Source organism: Bos indicus, chromosome 18, assembly GCF_029378745.1.
Source record: "Bos indicus isolate NIAB-ARS_2022 breed Sahiwal x Tharparkar chromosome 18, NIAB-ARS_B.indTharparkar_mat_pri_1.0, whole genome shotgun sequence".
Taxonomy (NCBI): Eukaryota; Metazoa; Chordata; class Mammalia; order Artiodactyla; family Bovidae; genus Bos; species Bos indicus.
In genome coordinates this window covers 56,702,798-56,719,433 of record NC_091777.1, presented here as the reverse complement: position 1 = coordinate 56,719,433, position 16,636 = coordinate 56,702,798, and the positions used below count along the sequence as shown (strand labels likewise).

General features: G+C 50.7%; 1 protein-coding gene across 3 annotated transcripts in view; it reads right to left on the bottom strand.

Annotated features, from left to right (window-relative positions):
* The window catches only part of AP2A1 (adaptor related protein complex 2 subunit alpha 1), a 27,948-nt gene extending 11,312 nt beyond the window's left edge, over positions 1–16,636 (bottom strand). For 2 of the 3 annotated variants that reach the window (XM_070771507.1, XM_070771508.1), the window contains exons 1-4: positions 16,429–16,636; positions 3,105–3,173; positions 2,840–2,982; positions 2,320–2,513 (exon numbers count right to left, since the gene is read on the bottom strand). In XM_070771507.1, the coding sequence (XP_070627608.1) occupies positions 2,320–2,513; positions 2,840–2,982; positions 3,105–3,173; positions 16,429–16,495 (473 nt within the window). In that variant the 5' untranslated portion in view covers positions 16,496–16,636. Of the gene's footprint in view, positions 1–790; positions 2,279–2,319; positions 2,514–2,839; positions 2,983–3,104; positions 3,174–16,428 lie in introns of those variants that run through there. The other variant, XM_070771509.1, reaches the window with a different exon arrangement.

Genomic DNA, 16,636 nt, shown 5'->3' with positions numbered 1-16,636 from the left:
ATTTTCTTTATGAAAACTCCCAGTTCTTTTTTTGGCTGTATTACGTGGCTTGTGAGATCTTAGTTCCCCAACCAGGGATTGAACCTGGGCCCTCAGAAGTGACAATGCTGAGTTCTAGCCACTGGACCACCACGGAATTCCCTGAAAACTCCAATTCAACTGTTATTTTCCGTTTTCTTTTTGCTGGCTCTCCTTCATGGCGCCTTGCAGCCTGCATTTAGTGATTTTCAACTGTGAGCTTCTCATGTAACCTGGAGCTTCATCTAGGGAAATTATAGAGGCTTGTGGTGAAAGTGGCTTTCTCCAGAAAAAGACTTGTTTGCGTCTGTCAGGCACTAGGGTACTAGCCGTGTGTATCACTTTAAACTACAGCTTGGCTTACAGATCTATGGATGATCCAGGAAAGGGAAAATCAGGCTGAAAACCAGTGTTGTGGCCTGTTCCATGCCAAGACTTGAAAGGGGTAACTCTGCCTATACTCCCTAAGGGGATTTATTTCTAGGTCACCCTCACTTTGAAGTGTGGCCTCTGGAGCCTCTGCTTGAACAAGCTTTGTCTTCTGTTCCCAGAGGCTGAAGGGCCCCAAAACCAATACCCAGGTTCATCCAGTTCAGCTAATGCTCTTAGCAAAATCCAGTTCAAAACAGCAATGGTTTTACCTGCTCAAAACACACCAATTGCTTCCCATTTCGATCAGAATAAAATCCAAACACCACTATGGAAAAACCCAAGTGAACTTTTTGGCCAACCCAATACAAAGCTCATACCCACCCAGGGCCTTTGCACTTACTGCTCCTTTTGCTTGGAACACTTTCTCCGATACTTCTAATTGTCTTCTCCTCCTCATTCCAGCCTCCAGGTACATGGCACCTCCGTGAAGACACCCTCCCTGATGAGTCTGATTTAAGTAGCCAATCCGCATCCTGCCACCTGTTTTCTTTCCTTCAGTGTAGCTGTCACTGTCTGAACTCAACTCACTTCTCTGCCTATGCGTTCGCTCTTTGGAGCGCCTCTCAGATGCCAGCTCCCTGAGGTTGGGGACAACTGTTCCCCCAGCTCCCTCCTGCCTCCCAACGCCCAGAACAGAGCCCGGGACTTTGCAGGTGCTCAAGAAATAATTGCTCAATGCCCTCCTGCTTTAGAAAGATCACAGGCTGATCACGGACCTTCATGCCTTTCCTTTTTCCACAGCCAACTCCTCCTCCTCACCCAGTTCTCAACCTAATGCCACTTCCTCTGAGAAGCCCTCCGACCCCCAGCCTAGTTCAAATGCTCCCACTAAATGCCCTTAGGCTCCTGTACCCCACAGCAGGGTTCCGAGAGGAAGTAATACGTTTCATCCTACAATTATTCAATCAATGTTTATCTCCCACCTCTGGACCGTGAACACCGGGAGGATGATAAGCATGTCTGCCTCTGGTCATGGCTACGTCCCCAGCAACGAGCACGGCGCCTCACACATAGATGCCCAATAGATGATTGTTGAATGAATGAATGGAGAAGAGGCAAAAGTTCTGGAAGGCTGTCACCGACATAATTTAAGGTCATTGCCTCTTCTTTACCAGATGTTAAAGGTCAATCAGGAATTTTGCAAGTTTTATCACATTCAGTGATAGCCCCTTCATTCCTGCGAGCAAAAAGTCATTTAATTCATTTTGCAGGACGGCCACCCACTCCAGTATCCTTGCTGGAGAATTCCACGGACAGAGGAGCCTGGTGGGCTACCGTCCACAGTGTTGCAAAGAGTCAGACGTGACTGAGCGACTAACACTATCATTATATTTATTTCCAGTGTTTCTCATTACTAGGCCTGTGCTTCCTGTTATTTTTATAAAAAGGTTATTTCACTCTCTTTGTATTGGTTTATCTTATACCACATGGTAACCAACGTTGTATGAGAGTCAAAGGAAAATGCCTAGGAAACTCTCCAAGCCTTTCGACTGTCTCTTATTTGGGACAATACATTTTTCTAGTTCTTACCAAGAATAGTAAGTTATTAATAAATAGTAACAAATTTCTACTTTTTTTAACTGTACTTTTGACCTTATTTTTTCTTATGGTACATAAACAATAATTTATAAATATGAAAAAAAAAAGGTCAGTTAGACAGACATCCCACTGGCTTTGCTGGGGAGCTGCCTTACAAGGCCAAGTCAGACTGGTGAGATGATAGGGGACAAGCATGGGGCTGTCACCAAGCCCAGCATAACCCCCACGTCCCGGCTGGGAGACCTGGGCAGGCGACGCAACCTCTCGGCCCCTCAAACTGGGCTGGGGCTTGTCTAGCCCGCCCCAGCAGCTGGGTCCCCAGCGCCTCACCCAGCCACCAAGATGCGAGGGATGTCAGCGGCGAAGGCCTCGCCCATCTCGCGGCTGCCCACGTTGGCGATGCAGTGCAGGGCCAGGCACATGAAGGTGGGGTTGCGGCTGGCCAGGTCATTCTTGATGGCGTTGTTGATGAGCCGGATCAACTCGGAGTTGGAGTTCACCAGCACCGAGATGAACAGGTAACCCTGGGTGGCGAGAAGAAGGTGGGGGGCTTGTGGCTAACTGACCCTCAGCCCTGCAGTCTACATTTCTGGCTCCTCCCGACTCAGACCCAGGGGTCCAGCCCCCAGGCCCTCCTCCTGCAGACCCGGGGTCCAGGCCCCCAGACCCTCCCGACTCAGACCCAGGGGTCTAGGCCCCCAGCCCCTCCCGACTCAACCCAGGCGTCCAGGCCCCCAGGCCTCCTGACTCAGACCCAAGGGTCTGGCTCCCGGTCCCTCCTCCCTCAGACCCAGGGGTCCAGGCCCCCAGCCCCACCCTCAGACCCAGGGGTCCTCCTCCCCAGACTCACAATCTGCTTCTCCGTGTACTTGTTGGAGCTCAGCAGGTTCACAGCCTCCATGTGCCCAAAGTCAATGTCGTGGCCAAGCAGGAAGATGAAGAGCAGTTTACACACATACTTTTTCTTGCTGTAGCCATCCAAGGCTTTGTCCCCTGGGGTCAGAGGAAGGAGGACGGGGTGGCAAAAGTGAGAAAGGACTATACTTACAAGTCCCGGGTACTCCAGCCCCCAGCCCACTCCTCCCGCAGACCCAGGAGATGGGCCCCCAGCCTACCCTTGAACTTGGAGCGGATGTTGGCCAGTTCCTTGTTGATTCTCTTAATCTCTGCCTCCTTGCTCTTACCTGGGGAGGAGAAGGCAGGGCAGGTGAGGAGGGTCCCAGAGAGTTGAGCTGCCTGACCTCACTTTCCGGGGCCAGGACCCTCCCAGGAGGAAGGGCGATTCTCTCTATGCTGGGGTCCCGGTCTGGGGGCTGAAGTCAGGCCTCGGACTCCATCTCTATATGGGAGCTTCAGGGAGGTGAGAACGTTCACTCAGGGGTCCCTACCACCCAGAGGAAAAGCCTGGCACATACTCTGAAGTAATCCCTGACCCCCTCCCTTCTTCCTCCTCCTGTTCCCATCACATCCATGGCTCTGCACCAGCCCCCAGCTGAAATAAGCCCCTGGCAGAGAATGTGTGATGAATGAATGAGTGAAGAGATTGGCTGCCCTCAAGCCAACCCCTGGGACCCTCAACCCCACATCCCCACTGAGCTCAGCATCTCCTGAAAACCTGCTCTGCCCTCAGCTTCCTAATTTGACTCGTTCACCAGGCCTTGCATCCTAAGCTTCCCGACGCCCTCCCCTGCCGCCACCTGGTCCCTCCTCACAACCTGCCAGTTCTCTCCATACCCCATCCCACCCCCGAAGCCTGGCCCACAGACCCACTTCCTCCTTCCCCGCTACACGTCCATCTGCCACATCCCTACTCTTCTCACGAGACCCACCCAGAGGCGGACTTGAGAGGGCCTCCCTGGGCCCCATGAGCCTCTGTGCTCCTTGATGCCCAGGAGACCCCATCGGACCACGATCCGACTGGACAGTGACCTGGTCTCGGCCACCCTCACCACCGGCTGTGTCCCTCCCCCAGCCTCCCAGTCCCATTCGAGCCAGACTTCACCATCACACCCCTGACAGGCTTTAGCACTCACTCAGCTCCTCCAAGAAGAGAAACCTGGGTGTCCTCACCCCTCACTCAAGTCGTCGCCACGTCCTCTCTGTTCGACCTTCAGAACATGAGCCCAGACAACCTCCACCATGACCACCTTGTCCAGACCCCATGCCCGCCCACCTGGATCACTGCAGCAGCCTCCCTGCCTCCCAGGGCGGGGACTCCACCCCGGGGCCAGCAAACCCTCTGGCCCTGCCCTGGTCACCCCTCACATCTCACTGTGTGTCCTGCCTGGCGGGCCTCCGCCAGTTCCAGGGCCATTCCAATGCCCTCCCACCTCCAGGGCCTTTGCACCTGCCATGCCCATCTGTCTAGTTCTCATCTCATCATTTGGGTCTCAGCTCTTGTCACCTCCTCCATGTGGCCTTTCCTGGCCAGTTCTTTAAAGGCAATGCTTTATTCTTCGGTTTCCTCATTTTAAAAAATGTCCTCCCTGGCACATGTCACATTGCATAACCATTTATCTCTACCGTCAAACCTCGGCTCCCTCTTCATTACAAGCCATCATGAGGGAGTTTCTAGAACAGTGCCCAGCATACAGCAGGTGCTTAACAGATGTCTGGTCGGGACTTCCCTGGTGGTCTAGTGGCCAAGGCTCCAAGCTCCCAATGCAGGGGGCTGGGTTTGGTCCCTGGTCAGGGAACTAGAATATGCTGCAACAAAGACCTGGTACAGTCAAATAAATAAAAATAAATATTATAAACAATAAAAATAAACGGCTAGTCATATGAAGGGTGGAGACTGCTCTGACCCATGGCTTGTGCCAAGGCAACAAGGAGGTTCAGATGAATGAATAAATGAAGGAGCAATTGAGAGTATGTCCTCTCCTTCTCTTTAGAAACCCTGCCTCACCAACCACTCCCAACTTCCAGGGAAGCTCCCACAAGCCCCACTTCAGCGGCCAGCTCCTCCAGGAAGCCCCCTTTGATTAGCACCTCCTGGTCATTTCCAAGCAGATGCCTCCAGGAAGCCCCCTCTTATCAGCACCTCCTGGTCATTTCCAAGCAGATGTCTCCAGGAAGCCCCCTCTGATCAGCACCTACTGGTCATTTCCAAGAAGATGCCTCCAGGAAGCCCCCTCTGATCAGCACCTCCTGGTCATTTCCAAGCAGATGCCTCCAGGAAGCCCCCTCTGATCAGCACCTCCTGGTCATTTCCGAGCAGATGCTACAGCTGCCTTGTGCAATGTGGCGGCTGTCAGCCAGGCAGCTCTCGAGCACCTGAAAGGTAGCTGTTCTCTACTGAAGTGAGTGGCAAAGACACATTTAGAAGACTCAGTGCGGGGGAAGAAAAGGAATGTAAACTATCTCATTGTAAAGTTTAAAATATTAATTATTTGTTGTTGTTCAGTTGCTAAGTTGTATCTGACTCTTTACAACCCTATGGACTGCAGCACATCAGGCTTCCCTGTCCTTCAACTATCTCCAGGAATTTGCTCACACTCATGTCCACTGAGTCAGTTGATGTCATCCAACCATCTCATCCTCTATCACCTCCTTCTCCTGCCCTCAATCTTTCCCGACATCAGGGTCTTTTCTAATGAGTCGGCTCTTCGCATCAGGTGGCCAAAGTACTGGTGCTTCAGCGTCAGCATCAGTCCTTCCAAGGAATATTCAGGATTGATTTCCTTTAGGATTGACTGGTTTGATCTCCTTGCAGTCCAAGGGACGCTTCTCAAGAGTCTTCTCCAACACCACAGTTCGAAATCATCAGTTCTTCGGAACTCAACCTTCTTTATGATCCAACTCTCACATCCATAAATGACTACTGGAAAAACCACAGCTTCGACGAGACCAGCTTTTGTCAGCCATGTGATGTCTCTGCTTTTTAATATAGATATGTAGTTTTGCCATAGCTTTTCTTTCAAGGAGCAAGTGTCTTTTAATTTCATGGCTATGGTCACCATCTGCAGTGATTTTGGAGCCCAAGAAAAAATCTGCCACCATTTCCATTTTTTCCCCATCTATTTGCCATGAAGTGATGCGACTGGATGCCATGATCTTAGTTTTTTCAATGTTTACTTTTAAGCCAGCTTTTTCACTCTCCTCTTTCACCTTCATTAAGAGGGTCTTTAGTTCCTCTTCACTTTCTGCCATTAGGGTGGTTTTAAATGAAAAAAAAAAAAAAATCTAAATACTGATAACATGTTGAACTGATGCTTTCAAATTGTGGTGCTGGAGAAGACTCTTGAGAGTCCTGTACACAGAAAGGACATCAAACCAGTCAATCCTAAAGGAAATCAATCCTGAATATACATTGGAGGGACTGATGCTGAAAGTGAAGTTTCAATACTCTGGGCACTCGATGTGACGAGCTGAGTCACTGGAAAAAACTCTGTTGCTGGGAAAGACTGAGGGCAGGAGGAAAAGGGGGTGACAGAGGATGAGAGGGTTGGATGGCATCACAGACTCGACATGAATTTCAGCAAATTCCAGGAGACAGTAGAGGACAAAGAAGCCTAGCATGCTACAGCCCATGGGGTTGCAGAGTCGGACACGACCGAGTGACTGAACAAGAGTGTATCAAATTACATAAATACATTAAAATTAATTTGGCCCATTCCTTTCTGCTTTTTAACAAAAATGTGGCTCCCGAGGAAGTTAAAAACCACACATGCTGCTCACACTCTGGGTAGGACTGCTCTCAGGCTTTCCCGGGGCTCCCCACACTGCCCGGGTCAGCGCTGCTGTGGTGTCTGGGTCTGCGCCGTCCCCAGACCACAGTGGGAACCACCTGAGGGCTGAGCATGGGCCACTTTTCTAGTAATGACTCCATGTTTCACAGGCTTACTGAGTGGCTGCGCTCAGGAAAGACAAGATGTGAAAAAATACAAAGAGCCTGAAGAGGTACAGTGACCCGCTCCCAGTCCTCAGGGAGGGAGGAGGTCTCCGGGACCTAGGCGATGAAGGGCCGTGATGAGGCTGAACCAGCCTGTGTGGCCCCAGAGCCCATCTGACGCTTCCTTTATTAATTACACGGTTCCTGAGCCCTGCGGGGCAGGCTGAGGAGGGCCACGCCGGGTACCCAGGACTACAGCAGTTCTGAGCCTCCCCCAGGGCCTCGGGGCCCGGTGGGGCGCAGGCTGCATATCCTCCGCCCACACCTGAGCAAGGTATGCGTGGATGGAAGTCACGGGGGCACCCGTGGGGCCTTGCTGGTGGCTGCCGAGAGGAGGGGACATTTGAGGAGGGCCGTGAAAGATGAGGAGAGTTCAGGCGCAGTTCACCAGGGAGAACTAAGCCACTCTTCTGAGTGCCCAGGGGAGGGTGGCCCGGGCGTCAGGACAGCACCTCCCCTGGGAGCGGGGCAGGGGCGGGGACCTGCACCCACGCAGGTGGTGCGCATGCTCCACGTGCGCATGCTCCGTTCATTCTCCCAGCCTGTGCAACACTCTTAAGTTGACTTAAAGCTATTCTGTAGGAACCAGAAAAGAAATAAAAACAAAAACAGTTTTTCTAAATGGACCACATACCACACAGTGGCTGCCTAACCTTTACCACAGGCAGATGGAAACCTGAATGGTAATTACCTTTCCGACACTAAACCCCTCTCCGGCCTTTGCTTACACCTCTATTAAAAGCTTCAAGAAGCAGGCAAAACTAACCAAGAGTGTTGGATGACTGAGCAGTGAGCAGGGGGTGCTGGGGAGCTGGGTAAAAATTTAAAATGAATAAATTATTCATTTATTATTTGTTCCTGCATCTGGGGGCCAGTTATGCAGCTGAGTTCAGCTGGGGAAAATTCATCAGATTTTGATGATGGCTTCATCAAAATTCATCATTTATGATCTGTGAGCTTTTTTATAGATACACTATATATATATACACCTATAAGTGAATATATATATTTGTATAGGAATATATATTAACATGTCTTTATAGTTAAGTACATCAAGGACATAGAAAAGAATATCAAACAGATAAGGAAAATTTAAAGAATATTCAGAAATTCCTTGGGACTTCCCTGGTGGTCCAGTAGCTTAGACTCCATGCTCCCAACACAGAGGGACCAGGTTAGATACCTGGTCAGGGAACTAGATCCTGCTGGCCACAACTAAAGATCCCGTGAGCTGCAAGTAAGACCCAGCACAGCCAAATAAATAAACAAACATTAAGGGACTTACCCACGGTCCAGTGGTTAAGAATCCACCTTCAATTAAGAGGACATGGGTTCAATCCCTGGTCAGGGAACTAAGAGCCGACGTGCGGCAGAGCAACTAAGCCCACCCCAAAACCTGCACGCCACAACTAAGACCCAATGCAGCCAAATAAATAAAAATTTTTAAAAAAGAATTTATGATAGTCAGCTGAGTGAATTATTCATTTATTATGCTATAGTTGGACATTTCAGTCCTTTAATAAAAAATATTAGTGGCTTCTATGTGTAAAAATTAAAAATAAACTTTAAAAAGTCTTTAAATTGTCCACATCTATTTGACATTGTCTTCTGGATCACCAATATACTTCCCTATAAAAAAAGAATTCACAGAAAGAACAAAGCATCAGGTCTCCCAAAGAGAATGCTCTGTGGCCCTGAGGAAGGGCATTCTGGCAGAGCACATAACCTCTGCAAATATCTAGTGCCCAGGTGCCCAGAGACAGCACCTGGGTGCTGCTGAGGGTAACGCATGGGACAAAGAGGCTATAGGCAGCTGTGACAGAACTGGGCTTTTGGAAGAAATTTTTCATCACTCAGGGGCAGCTTGCAACAGAAAGTGAGCTTCCTGTCACAGGAGGCATGTAAGCACTTCAGGGTGTTTATTATAAAGAGATTTCTTTATCTTCAAACATTCCCTGGGCCAGGCTCAGACCCTGCTCTGCCCTGGGGATGCTCCCTGATTGGAGGGGAGGCTGATAGGGCTAACGTGGAAACCTTTGACAGAGGCAAACACGGTGAAGGCTGGGAGGCTAGAATCAGATGGGAGGAAGAAAGCTTCCTGGTACCCAGCTCCTGGTATACTTTTTTTTTTTGGTGGCCGCACAGCAGAGCATGCAGGATCTTAGCTCCCAGACAAGGGCTCAAACCCATGCCCCCTGCAGAGGAAGCATGGAGCCCTAACCACTGAACTGCCAGGGAACCCCACTCCTAGGATTTGAGGCTCAAAGGACAAGGCTGAAATGCATCAAGCAGCAATAAGGGGAGGTGTGCTTGGGGTACGAAGGTCAGCTTGTGTGAAAGCCCAGGGGCTAGCACAGCAGGTGGCGGTAGACTGCAGGGTTCCCTGCAGGTGCTGGGGAGCCACGGGAAGGCAGGGGACCTCTTCTGCCTGCAGCAGTTGCTGTGAGGGCCGTGCAGGAGGGAACGAGGCCACCGTCTGGCTACAGGCCAGGGCAGGTGACTGCTGAACGCTCCACATATACCAGGGGACTCCTGGCTGGGGGAGCTGCAGCTTCCCTGAACATGTAACCTGGGGCATCGGGGTGGGGCTGTCACTGCCATCAAAGGGATCTTCACCAACCCTGACTGCCAAGAAGGGACTGTGACGCTTTTACAGCAGTCAGGTAACCCAGGCACTATCCGGCGCCTCACTGCCAGGCCCTTCCGTGCCTTCCAGACAACTGCTGTTTACAGTACAAAGGAGCAAATGTTACTCTCTACGAGGATGTGCCCTGCTGTCTCCCACACAAGTCCTGACAGCCCGGAGTCCTCAAAGAGGCTTCTGGGAGATCAGACTGTTGACTCTGGATCCCTGTGAAGTTCACAACGTGCTATCCCCGCTCCGTCCACTAGGGGAGCCACTGGCCACACGCGGCCACTGGGCACTCCAAATACGGCTGGTGCCTCTGAGGGACTGGATTCCTAATTTACTTGTAATAAGTTAAAAATTAAAAAATGATCCTCCACTCAGTTACCGGGAAAGTATGTTTGGAACGACTTGGACCCTTTTGTGAAGCTTCTTTTTAACCACAAGTTTTGTAAACTATTCAGACAGAGCAAGTTATTTCCAATGAAAACGGAGCTTCCGAGTGGAGAAAGGAACATAAACTGTCTCATTAATCATTGAAAAATATCGATTACACATTCAGGTAATATTTGGGCCATCCCGGGGTAAAGGAAATAAAACATGTTAAAGTTAATTTCCCCAGTTTTACTTTTGTAATGTGACTCCTGGAAAATTAAAATGTCTATATGTGGAGGGACCTCGAGATTGTCATATTAAATGAAGTAACAAATATATGAGAGAGACAAGTATCATATGATATCACTTATCTGGGGCATCTACAAAAATGATACAAATGAACTTCTTTATGGAACAGAAACAGACTCACAGACATAAAAAACAAATTTAAGGTTACCAAAGGGGATAGCTGGGAAGTTGGGAGGGATAAATTAGGAGTTATGGATTAACATACATACACTACTATACATAAAAGAGATAAATAAGAACCTACTGTATACCACAAGGAACTATATTCTCAATATCTTATAATATCCTAAAATGAAAAAGAACCTGAAAAAGGATATATGCGTGTGTGTGTGTGTGTGTGTATATATATATATATGAACTCAATTAAAAAACTGAGGTATAGTTAATTTCCAACTCATTGGAAAAGACTGATGCTAGGAAAGATTGAAGGCAAAAGGAGAAGGAGGGGGCAGAGGATGAGATGGTTAGCATCACTGACTCAGTTCAGTTCAGTCAGTTCAGTTGCTCAGTTGTGTCCAACTCTTTGCGACCCCATGGACTGAACAACTTTTAAAAAATGTACCTATGTGGATTGACATATGAAAGCCCCGGGTTAGATGTTATCAAAGTGCTCAACATCCCCTAGACAGAGTTTTCTCCTTGAGCAACCAAGTCATACCCTGTCATTCCCTGGCTTGAGCTCAGCTGCAAAGACCTCCTGAACTGCTTCCCAATATATGAAGAGGGCATGTGCTGCTCTGTAAACCCCAGGCCTCTGACTGGGAACACTGGTTCCCCAAGGGCAGGGGTAGGAGCCCGAGATCAGGGCCAGGGCCCAGGGCAGTCCTGACACAGCGCTCAGTTGCTTCAGTCGTGTCCAACTCTTTGCAACCCCATGGACTGTAGCCCTCCAGGCTCCCCTGTCCACGGGATTCTCCAGGCAAGAATACTGGAGTGGGTTCCCATGCCCTCCTCCAGGGTATATTCCTGACCCAGGGATCGAACCCACATCTCTTGCATCTCTTGCATCTCTTGCATTGGCAGGCAGGTTCTTTACCACTAGCACCACCTGGGAAGCCCCTTGTCCTGACACAGGGGAGGTGCTGAATGCGATTGTGGACCGAGGTCACAAGAAACACAGCGAGAGGGAGAAAGGGGGCTCAGGCCTGGATCTGTCTGTTGCCGGCATCGAGCCAGTTCCTTTAACACACTGATGCTGGAGCATCACCAAAGTGGGACTCATTCCTTCTGCTGAGTCAAATCCTATTCCTTTACCGCTCTGAATCTCTCCCTGGCTCCCATCTGGCCCAGTGTAAAAGCAAAGTCCTTATTGGATCCACTAGTTCCCTCTCTGACCACAGTTCCCACCCTCTCCCCACATTCCTATTCCTCAAGCACAGTCCTGCCTCAGGGCCTTTGCACAGGCTGTCTGTGAAACCAAGAATGTCTTTTCCAGATTTCTATGGGCCAATCCACCCACCAAATTTTGCTCCAATGTCACCTCAGAGAGAGATTCTGACCAGCCAATACCAGAGTGCCATCCCTGACCTTGTCCCTACACCCCTTCCTTGCTTTATTTTTTCCCAGCACTCTGAACAGCTGAACACTATATATTTACTTGTGGGTTGGTCCAGCTCCCCACTAGAATGGGAGCACCACAGGGAGGGGACTTTTGCTCACCACTGTGGTCTCATCACTTAGAAGAGTGTCTGGCACTCAGTCAGTGCTCACAAAGATAGATTCGTTCATTCATTCATTCAATCAGCAAGTACCTCAAAAGGGCTCCCATGGGCCAGGGCCTGAAGAAGGTAGAACTGGGGACCCAGGGAGCAATCAGACCGGGGCCTGTGTTCCAGGGTTTGGGGAAGACTGCCACAAACAGGATGGGTCACAGTTTGTTGTAATATGTGCCCCCTGGAGAGCTCGGGGCACTGCGACAGCCCAGCACCTACTTCCCAGCACCCACTTCCCATCCATCACCTGCACTCTCCTCAGGCTTGGGGAGGGCTGGGGCCCTAGAGAGGAAGGAGCCCCGCCCTTGCCTTAGTGAGCTCCCAGCAGATAAGTGTCTGGAGGCCAGACTCCCCCTCCAGACAAGACAGGACCACGCCTTCAGGCCAGGCCTGGCCTCACCCCTCCCTTTCTTATCTGCAGAATTTGCCCTTCCTGGCTCTTCTCCTCAAAGCCTGCCTTCATCCCCTTCTAGATCCTCCCCCCAGCTCCACTGTGCCAATCATCCAGTAGGAGGCCTCCACTCTCCTCCTGTCCTCCACCTGCCCCCCCACCCCAACCCTCCTCTTTCCCTCACTCGGGCTTGAAACCCTCTCCAGCGCTCTCAGAACAAACACCATCCTGGCCTCTGCCCACCTCCCCAAGGTCAGATCACATCCCTCTCTGTACCAGCTGTAACACAGACCTTAGAGAGTCTCGACGGGGCCTCAGGACCTTTGCACGTGCTGTCCCTCTGCCTTCAGAGCTCACCTCCCCTTCCTCTGGCCTGGCTAAACTCCTCCACATTGTCTGGGCAATGCAATAAGACAGCTCCTGTTCTCCCAACACCATGGCCCTCTCCCTCATTGGACTTAGGGCGGCTACATTCTTTTTTTTTCCCACTTAAAAAAAAAAAAATTGGGCGACTTCCGTGGTGGTCTAGTGGCTAAAACTCCAAGCTCCCAATGCAAAGGGCCTGGGTTCAATCCCCGTTTGGGGAACTAGATTCCACATGATGCAACCAAGACCCAGTGCAGCCAAACAAATAATGCATATAAAATTTTTGATGAGAACAAGAAAGGAGCCAGGATAGGGCTTTTAAACAAGTCGATATCAATTCTGAAAGTAAATTTCACGTGACTTTCTGAGGGGCAACAAGATATACCTCCCTGAATGCTTTGTAATATATTTAGATCTGACTTTATGTTACATAAAGAAAATAAATTTAATGTATCATCAAACAGTGGCATACGTGAAATAAAAGGATTTGCTGTATAGCACAGGGAACTATATTCAACCACAGTGGAAGAGAATATGCGAACAAAATACATATATGTGTAACCGAATCACTTTGCTGTACGCCTGAAACTAACACAATATTGTACATCAACTGTACTTCAGTTAAAGAAAACTTGAGCTACAACTTACAGAGCACACAGCTCACCACTTGGCAGTGCCATTCAGGGCTTCTTTAGCAGATCCACAGTGCTGTCCATCTGTCACCACCGTCTAACTCCAGGACATTCTCATTACCCCCTAAAGAAACCCTGTTCTCATTAGAAGTCACTCCACATTCCACCACCCCCTCGCCCTAGGCAGTCACTCAACTACTTTCCGATTCTCTGGATTTGCTTCTTCTGCACGTGTCATGTACTGGAATCCTACAATATGTAGCCTTTTATGTCTGGCTTCTTTCCCTTAAAATGGTGTTTTACAGGTTCACCCATGTTGTAGCCTCCACAGTACTTCATTCTTTTTGATGGCTGAATAATATTCCATTGTGTGGGCGTCCACACTGTGTTTTTCCATCCATCTGCTGTGGACATCTGGGTTTGTTTGTGCTCTCTGGCTATGGATCATCAATGATGCTGTACAAACATCCATATACGAGTGTTTGGGAGATGGACAGCTGCAATTTTTATGCAGTTCCTGTCTCCCTCTGGGTTCATGGGGGTACAGACAAGTCTGTCCTATCTACCACTGTGTTCCCGGCACCCATGATAAGGTTTGAAACATACCAGCCATTCAACATACACTCGATGAGAAAACCAAGGACAAGGGGCACCCTGATCCTCCAGTCCTGATTCTTTTGGCTAAACGATCTCCACTGCCCCCAAGTCGGAGTCTCTCCCCCATCCTATGGCTTCCCACTGGGGTCCAGCGGTGACACCCACTTGTTTTCTCTTTCCCTCCTCATCCCCGCCATCCAATCCCTTTGCAGATCCTCCAAGATCTATCTCTAACCCAAACACTTCTCACGGTTTCCTTCCCACCCCAGTCGAGTAAATCACCATCTTGTGCAGGGATGCCTGCAACAGCCCCCTAATTCTTTCCCTGCTTCCATGCCTACCTCCTTGGGTCTATTCTCTATCCAGCAGTCAAAGGAACTATTTTAAAACATCAATCAGGTCTCGTCCCTCCCATGCTCAAAACCTTCCCGCCGCCCTTGCTTCAGAGAAAGGCCAAGGTGCTCCCCATGGCCCACAAAGCCGTACCCACTCCCTATCCCTTCTCTGCCCAAACCTCCCACCTCTCCCACCCTCCCTCGCTTGGCTCCAACCACACAAGCCCCCTCGCTCTTATCTGAACCCTCACCAAGTGTGCTACAACCTCAGGACCTTTGAACACGCCATTCCGCTGCCTGGACCCCTCTTGCCTCCAAAATCTGTACCACTTGCCCCTTCTCAATCCTGTTCCCTTCCCCCTCTTCCCATCCTTATTTTTCTTCACAGCACTAGTTATCATCTGTAGTTCCTGGCACGAATGCTCCAAGGGGCAGGAATTTCTGTTCACTGTGGTAGCTCTCGTCCCTAGAAGTGTCTGGCACACTGGAGTGATCAAAAAGCATTTGTCAAATGAGAATGAATGAATGAACCTTCAGAGGCAAGATGTTCTGGTCAATGGAGTCAGCTGACAAGAAAAGGGAGCCTTCAAGAGGTTGAATGACTTGCCAAGGGTCACAAGGTAGGTGTCAGAGGCAATGCACACCTGCTTCTAACAGCTGCCCCCCGCCACAACCCACAACCCCTCAATGTTCCACCCCTTTCCTAACAAACATAACCTCCCTCTGCCACTTGTCCACCCTTCTTGCTCGCTGAGCACCTACTATGTGCCAGATCATCCCATACCTGCTAAATTCTAAAATCATCACTGGGCACTTGCAGAGGCCTCTCCTCAGATTCGGCCAAGTAACAAAAACAAGAGCCAAGACATCTAGTGCCTGGAATGTGTGAAACGCTTCACTCACATTCAGTTATCATCACAACCCCATCAGGAAGATGCCATCGGCAGCCCCTCCTGACAGATGAGGAAACTGAGAGGTGAAGTCCCTCATTCAAGGTCACAAGGCAAGGGGAAGGGAGCACTCAAACTCAAACCGAAGCCTGGCTGACCCCGGAGCCTGTGCGGATACAGTCTCTGAAGCTCTTGGCAGCTCCAAACACCAACACCCGCTCCCAAGAGCTGGGAGCTGACTTGGCGCCAGGCCTCCCATAGTCACGACCATTCTTCCTGCTGGTGAGGGCTGTCCCCATGTTGATGTGGTCAGAGGGGAGAGGGCTCCAGATTCAGGGCTGTCCTGCTCCCCGACTCATGACCCCTCTGGAACCAGGCTTCCCCCCATGCCCCCCAGCTTTCCAGATCTCTTCCCCATGGATGTCTAAGGCCCCCCCAGGCCCCTTCTTTGAGATCTGAGCTCTCTACCTTCTGGCACTTCCCGCAAGTCCCCACATTATAATGACCTCTCCTTTCCAGGCCCCCCAGCTCCCTGTTTCGGGTTCTCCCAAGACTATCCATCTGCAGTGCTTCTCCTCCGTGCTCCCCTCAATAATCCCTCTAGCCCCTTCTCCACTGCCCGCCACGTCTCCTAAGCAATCCTTCATCCAGGATCCCCTCTATGCCTCACCAAGGTCCCAGAGAGTCTCCCTTGTTCCCATCTCTCCTCCCCAAATCCCTGGGACTTTCTATCATTCTCAAGTCCTCTCTATGAACCAGCTGGGCGCCTCCGTGACCTGTCTAGCCCCTTGGTCTCTATAACACCCCCTCGCCCAGGCCCTCAAGCCCGGTTCCTTTTAGGTTTCCTGTGTTTCGCGTCCTCCCAGTCCTCTTTGGCCTCTTCCTACTCTACCTCTCCACAGGGTACCCCCACCCACCCTCCCACCCACCCACCCATGCACCTTCTTCCTTTTTCATCTACAACAACAGGGATCTCTCTAACCCTACCGCTAATACGATTCCCCAGTCTTCCTTCCATTCCCAGGGGACACCTCTATGCCCTGTTCCCGGGACTTTACTAATCTCCTCTCTATTAAGACCCTCCGCGATGCCTCTAAACACTCCGCGTCGTCACCTCGAGAGACACACTATGACACCCTAACCCCCTCCATTCCCCCCAACCCACCCTTAAGTACCCCCGCCCCGGTGGCCTCTCTCGCCTCTCACTCTATGGCCGCAATGGATTTCTAATCCTTGGGCCCCTCCGTAACGCTCCCCCGAACCCTTCCATTTCACGCTCTCCCCCCTGCCCGATCTCCCCCGGCCGCGCTCTCACAGTTCCGGATGTCGGAGATGAACACGGCGAGCCCCCGCATCCCATCGCCCTTGGACACGGCCGGCATGATGGCGGTGGCGTCGGCTCCAGGCCTGGCCCGGCAGGGCACGGCACAGCGGGGGCTGGCAGGCGGTGGGGGGACCGGGAGGAAAGGACCCCAGGCAGCGCTGAGAAGCCGAGCCGGCCGGGGCGGGGGGAGGGCGGGCTG